We start from the raw sequence: 8,441 nt of genomic DNA, 5'->3' as shown, positions 1-8,441 counted from the left end.
TGTAACATGTGTTGTTTTGTGTTTGGTGTTTGAATGCTGAACTGTTTGTCCTTGTGCCATCTCTCTGGCCTGCACAGTTCTCTCTGAGGTTCCTTCTGGCTGTTTTGGGACCTGCCCAATTAAAGCTAGGTGGCACAGGACCACTCTGCTACCTGCTCCTGGCATGCCCTCCCAGCACCCGGTCTCTCCAACTTTATCCTTCCCTGCTGGTCAGTCATGCCCCAGCTTTGCACAGATGTGCGGGTGCAGAGGTGGCTGAGCAGTATGCCTTTCCTTCTCTTGCACAGCCCGGGCAGGAGCCACACGTAGCCGCTGTCTCGGTCGGCTCCTGCACCTTCCACGCAGGATGTCGTTCGGAGGAGGAGGACAGGGTCCCACCTGCCCTTGGACTGTTGGAGTCGGTGCATAAAGCAGCGTGGGCTGGGACATTCTTGCCCCCTCACTGCAGCGTGCCAGGGGACACGTCTGTCCCAGTGGTGCCGGGGAAGTTCCCCGAGGGCCGGTGAGGTGAACTCTCCGGGTTAGGAGCCAGGGGGGTTGAGGGCAGCGGCCAGTAGTCTCCCACGACATTCCCTTGTCCTGCCCTCTCTCCACAGGTTATGCCACTCTCCAGGTTTGCTGGGTGCCTGCCGGTGAAAGAGAAGGGTTGATATTTTGCCCAGGCCCTTAGGTCCTGAACCAAAATGGCAGCTGGAGAGTCCCCTCCCGTAGGAGATGTCTTCATCGACCTGCAGCAGGTGAGGTGGGAATCCAGCAGCAGCGGGGCTGTCTTTTCCCCGGAGACGGTGCTCCTGCCAGGCTGAGTGCGGGACCCACGTCCCGGCAGCCTGCTGCAGTAGGAGACACAGCCTCCGTTCATTGGGGACAGGTCTTGCAGCCTTGGGGCACCCTTTGTGCCTGCGAGCCCACATCCACTCCCCATGGAGACAGCAAACTGTGGTCCAGAAAAGGGCAGAGGCTGGTCTGTGGGGTCCCTGTGCCTTCGCATGCTGTTGGGTGGGCTAGGCAAGCAGCAGGAGGAGCTGCGTAGCTCGCAATTAGACTCTTCCCCATTTAGGCTGGGCTTGGGACACCCGTGCTAAGGTGAGAGGAGAAGCAGTCTCGCCCACACATACAAAGCCGCTCCCAGGGCACAGCTGGGAACAGCTGGGGGATCCTAGGAGAGGCACAACTCGGCTAAAGCCACCTTGCTCCCTCTTTCCACCCAGCAGAGACAGATTTGTCACAGTTGGGCCTCCTCCTGTTTCCATGGAAACACGGGAGTCCACAACAGCTCCGTGCTGGCATTTCGGCTATATTGACGGAAAATTTTCCCCACTGCAGCTGCTCGGGAGGCAGAAAGGACAGGAGTCACCTGGCGATGCTCTTCTCAAAGCGTCTCCACCAGCAAAAGGCAGAGAAGCACCCATAGCCTGAAACAGGAGGAAAACAGGCAGAAAAGCCTGAAGAAGGCATGCCAAAGAGGAACGGGGGGCCCAGGACTGTGGAGGGGAGGTGGGAAGGCACAGGGTGGTTACTAAGCCAGGGGCAGCTCACCAGAGCAGGGATGCTGTTTCCCAGCAGGAAATACAGAGGAGGTCTGAGAAAGGGAGGGATGGCAGACTGGGCAAAGGGAAGGCCAGAGAGCAGCAGTTAGATGTGAGGAGAGAGAAATTCCAGCTAAACAAAAGCTACACATCTCCGCTGGTAGGAATGACGGGCACTGACATAGTCCCTTGATACCTGGTGCTCAAGGGAGGTGTGGAGGACTGCTAAGGTATCTCTGCGGAGCGTGGCTTGGAGGCTTGCTGGTCCATTCTGCCTCTTGGTTTTGAGCAGAGCTGTGCCTCTGAGTGAGAAACTATGTCCCAGCCCTGTCATGTGTAGCCTGCTGCTTCTCAGCAAGCGCAGCGCCGTTTGCAGGGTGTGAGGGTCCAGAGGGCTGTAGGGGTCTGCAGTGTTTGATTCTTGTCTGGCGATTTCTGTGCAGGGCAGAGATCGCGCAGAGAAAGCCTCTCCTGGTGCCGAGGACGATGAGGACTTGGATAAGACTTTGTCAATCGAGAGATTTGGGGACCTGATAAGCAAGTCAGCATCAAGCAATCTGGAGAAGCAAAGACGCAGCTACAGTGAGAGAGATTTTGAATGTATGTAGGTTTAAACTGTTGTACCCGCTTCCACCCTCACTGCCAACCCTTGCTCAGCCCCACATGCTCTGCAGCCTTGTGCCAGGACCCTGTGGATCTCGTTAGCCTGCTATTCACTTCCTCCCTTCGGAGTGTTCCCAAAGTGCTACGTACACCCAGTTTAGCACTCGTGTCCATGGCCTCTTCCCAGTCTGTTCCCTGTTTTCCCTGTCCCCAGTGGCATAGCTACTGCCCAGCCCATGTGACAGCATGGCTCAGCCCGGGGTGTTCTCTCACCTCCTCACCCAGCGTCGGGGACCTCTGCAGCCGCTTACCCAACATTGAAATTTCCAGTTTGAAACTATTTTTCTTCCATATGGCTGCAAAGAAACATCCAAATATGGCCAGAAGCCAGGCTGTCCTCCCCAGTCTGAAAGCAGATGTCTCCAGTCAGACATGCCTGTGTATTTCTAAATAGCAACCATAAAACCATCAGGCTTATCTGCTCAAAGAAAGGATGGCGAAATAAAAATGGGGTTTGAATTTAAAATGCTGTAGCTATCTCACCTGAACTCCTCTGATCAGCAAATTTATTCCTCTAACTGCCTTTCCACGATGAAGGCAACCAGTCTGCCCAAACTTACTGGCTGTAAAATGAGAGCGTGCCCACAAGAGTGGCCATAAGCTATTGCCTGGTGTAGGTGGGTTGCGTTAGCTTGTAGTAAGTAACAGCAGTGAAGGGGAGGAAGAAGAGTCCCCTAGCCAGCAGCCTGCTTGTGTGGTGGACAAGTCGCAATGGTTGGGAGAGTTTGCCACTCTCTGGCTCTCCACAGTCAGATACTGCTTATTTTCCAGCTTAGCTTTGATGGGATACAGCCTCGGGAACATTATGTTCCACGTACATCACCAGGCTGTTTTCTGCTTGGCCACTCATTTCCGATGGCTGTTGTAAAAGTTTGCTGGTAAAAGTCCATTACTGTAGTGCACCCCAGCTGCTACTTTCTGCTTGTGTCATTTCTCTACAGAGGCTCCATTCAGATAACAATTTCCACCTGGGCACACAGTCACTTGTGCACATGGCTGCAAGGTGCTAATAGCTTTGCTGTGGGTTGAATACCTGTTCTGTGCTAGTAGAGCTTACCTGCTCAGAAGCTCTGCCTGTGTGCACAGGTGTGCGGGTTGGCTTGAAGGACACAGGCAATCTGCTTGAGCATGCATGGCAGAAGCTTTGAAAATTTGACTAGAGATTTTTACTGTTTGGGGTTTGTTTTTTTTTTCTTCTTAATAGGAGAGTCCTTTTTTCTTTGTCAGAATCAAGCTTCTTTTTCTCTGAGCTCCTGGTGTATCCCTGTTATCTAGGACTACAGTCAACCCTGGTTGTCAGAAGTTTTATGCAATTCGTATTCATGAAGCTGGAAGATCTGGTTTGGTCATTAGGCTTTGAAGGATAACATGTGAGCCTGTGGAGGTGAACGCTCTCTGGGTTTAGAAATGTTTCCTGCCCTATTGAAAGCCAGGAATTCCTAATATGTAGGCTCTTCCTTCTGGGCTCCTTATCCAAATTACTTTTTCATATCTCTTGTGTCAAGTTCGCTGAGAAGTGTAATCAAACATCTAGGACACTGGTTTGGCAATAACTTTCCATACAGCGCAAGGAAGGGAGCAGGGAAGGAGGGCAGGGGCTGGGCACACAGGAGTTGCAGGAGGACAGGGAGGAAGAAGAGGGAGGCATGAAGCCTTTTGTGTTTGGGAGAGGTATGTTTCTCCCACCTCCAGGCCACCTCTGTGGAGACACGATCAGTTGAGGCAAGGAGTGCTGAGTGCAGGGGTGAAGAGCAGTCCTACCCTTTTCAGTGCCATATGAACCACTTACCATCACTGCAGCCTAAGGCTTCGGTTTCCTTCTGATCCAAAATGCAAACATTTCTGTCTTGGGCTGATGGGAACAAGCCAGAAGGCAAAGATGGGCTATGTCCTCACCAGCGGCTTTGTGCTGCAGAAGGAGCAACGAGTGTGCAGTTGGGGCCTTCTTTGCTTCTTCTTCCATGAGAAATTCGTGCCTGACCTGTCCGTGGCACACAGAGCAGTGCTACGGGAGTGCAGCAGTGGGGCAAAACCTGTGAGTGGAATAGGGTACGTCTAGTTAAGTCAAAGAACTAGAGAACGCTTTGGAGGAAAAAGTGTTTATAAATAGAGCCCAAACTCCTTCCAATTTGCAGATGTCTGACCATTCCTAATCTCCTCTAATCTTGCCACAAGCCTCTCCTGCTGATTTTTTTTGTGTGTGTGAAACATCCCTGCGGTTCCCAAGGGGGGAAACAAGGGAGAAAAGACTTGAGAAACCAAAGGAAAGGAAACATGACAGCAGAACAATGAACCTGCCTGGCTCTCCCAGGGAGAAGGTTACAGCTTCCATTGAAAATGTCCTTTGAAGGTAGTTTTCACTATAAACAGATTTTGCTGCCATGTCACAGGAAAGCTGGGAAGGAACCAAGTCAAAACAGACTGGAAACAATTCCTCAGGAAGAGCTGCTGAGCAAAACCCCCTTGCAAAGTGGCTGGTGCCCCCGTGATTTCAGCTGCTCCCGGTGTAGCCCCAGGATCTGTGCATCCTGCAGACTGCCTATGGGAGGCTTTGTGCCTGCAGATAGACCTCACAGGAATGGCTTTCCTCTCTCTTGCAGGGAGATGCTGAGCTTAGCCTGTTCCCTGCGTGGTGTCTTATCGTTGTTTTTGAGTGAAGGCTCAGAAACGCCATTAATTTCTTCTCACTCTGTAATTCCCACGACACCCAGGTCAAGCCTGTATGAATTTCTCTTTGTAGATTAGTTTAAGGAAAAGTCCTTCTGCCCTGTTTCTTACCCTGGTTTTTAAAAGACAGCCTCCTAATTGAACCTGCATTTCAGAGGCTGGTAGGCATAAGCCCTCACAGTACCTGGGGTGTGGACTTAGGTTGCATCTGCACTAAAAGCCTTGGTCTGTGGTTTGTGGGTATGCAGGAGGGACTTTCTGTCAAGCCTGGGGGATAAATAAGGCATATCTATTTAACTCAAAGAACACTATGCAGGAAAGAAATGTTTGTAAAGGGCCCAAATCATGCTTGTTTGAGAATGCGAGAAACTTCCCCATCTTTAGGAAGGGGATGGTACTTTTGGCAGACCACCGCAGCTCTGTGTAGCCATGCGAATGGCTTTTGGCAACACTGGGAGAGGAGTCCTGCCTTCCCCGGGGCAGTGAAGCTGCCTTGGGATGGTTTGGCACTGCGCGGGGGCTGCCTCCCCACCCACCTCAGACTGGACACAGCCTGCCACATCACTGAAAGAGCTTTGCTATGTCCCTGCGGGCTGGTGGCTCTCCTTGCCCTTCCTGGCCCTTGATCTCCAGACCATGCTGTTTCCTGGAGGGGCGCCTGGCAGGTTCCTCCCAGCCTCTTCCTGCCCCTGACTCTTTTTTTCTCTCTCAGTCCACCGCCAAACCTCGCACCACATCCATCACCCCCTTTCCACTCACCTCCCTTCTGCCCTCAAGTTCCAAAAGAGGCCTCCTCGTGCCAGCAGGAGGAAAAAAAGGAGGAGGAAAAAGAAGAAAACCTCGTTACCCCCCTCAGAGGTGACTCCCACCATCCAGGAAGAAGACGAGGAGGAGGGGGGAGAAGAGGAGGAAGAAGAGGAAGAAGAAGAAGAGGAAGAAGGAGAGTCTGAGGCAGAGGAGGCCCAGGCGAAAGAGATCTCTGCAGACTCTGAGGGCGAAGCTCGTGGGAAAGACACCTCCCCTAAGCTGGAGCCCCCAGGCAAACCAAAGGCAAGGCTAGGGCTCCCCTACCTGGACGGGGCTCGGAGGCTGGGGGAAGGTGGAGGGAGGGTTGGTGCTGGGGGGGGTGCCAGGCTGCATGGTCTGGGAGTGTCCTGCTCAGGGGGAAGACGTTGTGTCTTTGCAGTATTGTGCGAAGAGTGGTTTTGTCCCTGCCTAGCAGAGATGGGCACTGGAGGACAGTGGTAGATAAGCCATTTGTTGGGTTGGATGCTGGGGAGGGTGTGCATGACCATTTTGGGGGTGTAAGACCCATGGGGGAAGGTCGTTTTGGCTGTTCTTAGGGTGTATGGGATATGGGGGGGGCTCAATACAGGGGGGCTCAGTCCCAGGGTATGGCGCACACGAGGAAAGTTGGTGTGGCCCTTTCTAGGCTGTGGGGAGGATCGGTATGTCAGGGACTGGGGCGAAGGCTGCCTGTCCCGGCTCTTGCTGTCAGGACTGTCGTCTCCACAGTTCACCATCGGCAGCGATGAGGAGGAGTCCGGCAGCGCTCTGGCCCCCGCGCAGTTCCACGTGGAGGAGGAGTGTGGCATCCTGTCCCCCGTGCCACGCTTCGCCGACCTGCTGCAGGACAAGGGCCCTGCCTCCCTCCGCAGGTAGGCAAATGTGTGCTGAGCTGTCTGCCGCTCTCCTCGCCTTGGGGTCACTGCGCAGACCCTGTCCCCGGGGGTGGCAGCTGTGCCCAGCCTGAACTCACCTGCTGAGCCGGAGGGGACATGGGGCCTGGAGGGAGAACATCTGTGAGTAACACGGCTGCTCCCCAGTGGGATGGTCACTCCCTGAGACTCTTGTGACCTTCTTGGGTCTGTGGGATCCCCAGGGTGCAGGTTTGGGGGCACTGGCCTGCACACGTGGAGTACCCTTCCTCCCAGCTAACTTCTGCTGTCGTGCTGACCTGCAGGCTGGGAAGCCCCAGGAGGCTCAGCCGAGTCAGGGGACCGTGAGGCCATTGGCTCAGAGGTGGGTCCCCAGCATGGACCACAAGCTGATCTTGCTCTGTGGTGGGGAAAGGGCAATCTTTAAGTGTTGGGACAGGTGACTCGTGGCTCTGCTCCTTCTCAGGGACTTGTTGGTCAGGGCTGGGCTGAGGGACTTCAGCCCCTGAGAGGATCCAGTGCCCATCCTCACTCCCCCCATTTGCTACCATCGGTCTCTTTGGTTCCTACAGCCTCCCTGGACCTCGGGAACGTCTGTCTCGCGGGTGGGAGAAGCGCAAGCCCTGGGGCCAGGCAGCGAGTGGACAACGGGTTACCTATGACTTGAAGGAGAGGATGTGCATCGGCAGCATGACCACTCTGGAGAGCGCGGCATACCAGCGCGTCCCTACGGATGAGGCCGAGGCCCAGATGCTGGCGTCTGCTGACTTGGATGGCATGAAAAGTGAGGTTTTGCGAAACTAACTACACTACTAGTGCACGCGTCCCTTGCTTCTCCCTGCTTTGCTCTCTTCCCTAGCAGCTCCAGGCTGCCACAGGACCTGGTCCTCACCTCCCTGTCCCCATCCCCTGCTGTTCCAGCCCTGGCTCCTCTCTGTCAGCTTTGCAATGTCCACAGCGCTGGTCCCCATGTTTCCAGTACCTCTACTCACACCCACCCTATGGCTGTTTGCTCCTCCACCCGCCCCACTACCTTCTCCGGTTCAGGGCTCCCTGTGTTTCCCTGAGACCCAGCTCTCTCTTCTCCTGACACACTTTCCCAGCGATCAGCCCTCTGTGCGACACGCCAGCTCTGGCATCGCAGAAAACCTGAGGTGAGGAGCCTCCGCTCTCCTGACGGAGAGGCAGCTGCCCCCTCCGGATTGTCTCGGAGGGGGACTGCCCCTTGTGCGCGGCGTGAGGGCAGACAGAAGAGACGTCATGGAAATGCACGCTCCGGGCCCGAGGACATGGAGAATTCAATAGGTTGCTCTGCAGGCTGGAGAGGGAGGGAGACACCAGAGGGGAGCGAGGGAGAGAAGCGGTGCTGCACGCACAGCCTGGCTGTCCCTGGGCCACGGGCGCTGCGTCCCTGGGCAGCCGGCACGAGAGAGGATCCTGCTCCCCAGGAGCTGGTGGGGCAGCCCCCCACGGAAGCATCCCCAGGTGGATCCAGCCTTCCTGGGACCTTGTCAGTCCCCAGGGGCTGCTGCGGCCGGCACCTTCATGTCCCTTGAGGAGAGGAGCGAGGCACCGGGGGTGGCCCTGGGGCTGCAGTGAAGCACCCCCCCCCCGGGGCAGCTTGCTTTCTGCACGTCAGCCTGGCTACCCCGGCCCCTCCTCTGAAGGTGGGTGGCTCGTGGTACCTGAACCCTGACCTTCGCAAGGACGAAATGACAACCCTTCGAGAGAGAGAGGAAGCAGCGAGGGAATCGGAAGGGGGCAGCAGCCCGGAGGTAGCGATAAGCACCTGCATTCGCAACTCTCTCGGCTATGAAGACTTTGATGAATTTGCCTTCAATTTTGAAGACTATGATTTATGGGAGGCTATCAGAAACCATCTGGGCTACCCAGGCGGGGAACCCACCTGTAAGTACCGGAGCAGTGA

The 8,441-nt window shown here is 55.2% G+C and overlaps 1 protein-coding gene across 1 annotated transcript in view; it reads left to right on the top strand.

Annotated features, from left to right (window-relative positions):
• Positions 1-683: 683 nt before the first annotated feature.
• The window catches only part of LOC104294931 (anion exchange protein 3-like), a 28,853-nt gene continuing 21,095 nt past the window's right edge, over positions 684-8,441 (top strand). Inside the window, 5 exon segments of the mRNA XM_009894626.1 lie at positions 684-737; positions 1,970-2,126; positions 5,569-5,906; positions 6,372-6,514; positions 7,087-7,298. Of these exon segments, the coding sequence (XP_009892928.1) occupies positions 684-737; positions 1,970-2,126; positions 5,569-5,906; positions 6,372-6,514; positions 7,087-7,298 (904 nt within the window).

This window comes from Charadrius vociferus, unplaced genomic scaffold, assembly GCF_000708025.1.
Source record: "Charadrius vociferus isolate BGI_N301 unplaced genomic scaffold, ASM70802v2 scaffold161, whole genome shotgun sequence".
NCBI lineage: Eukaryota > Metazoa > Chordata > Aves > Charadriiformes > Charadriidae > Charadrius > Charadrius vociferus.
Note: the sequence above shows the minus strand (reverse complement) of the source record. Positions and strands in the feature narration are given on the sequence as shown.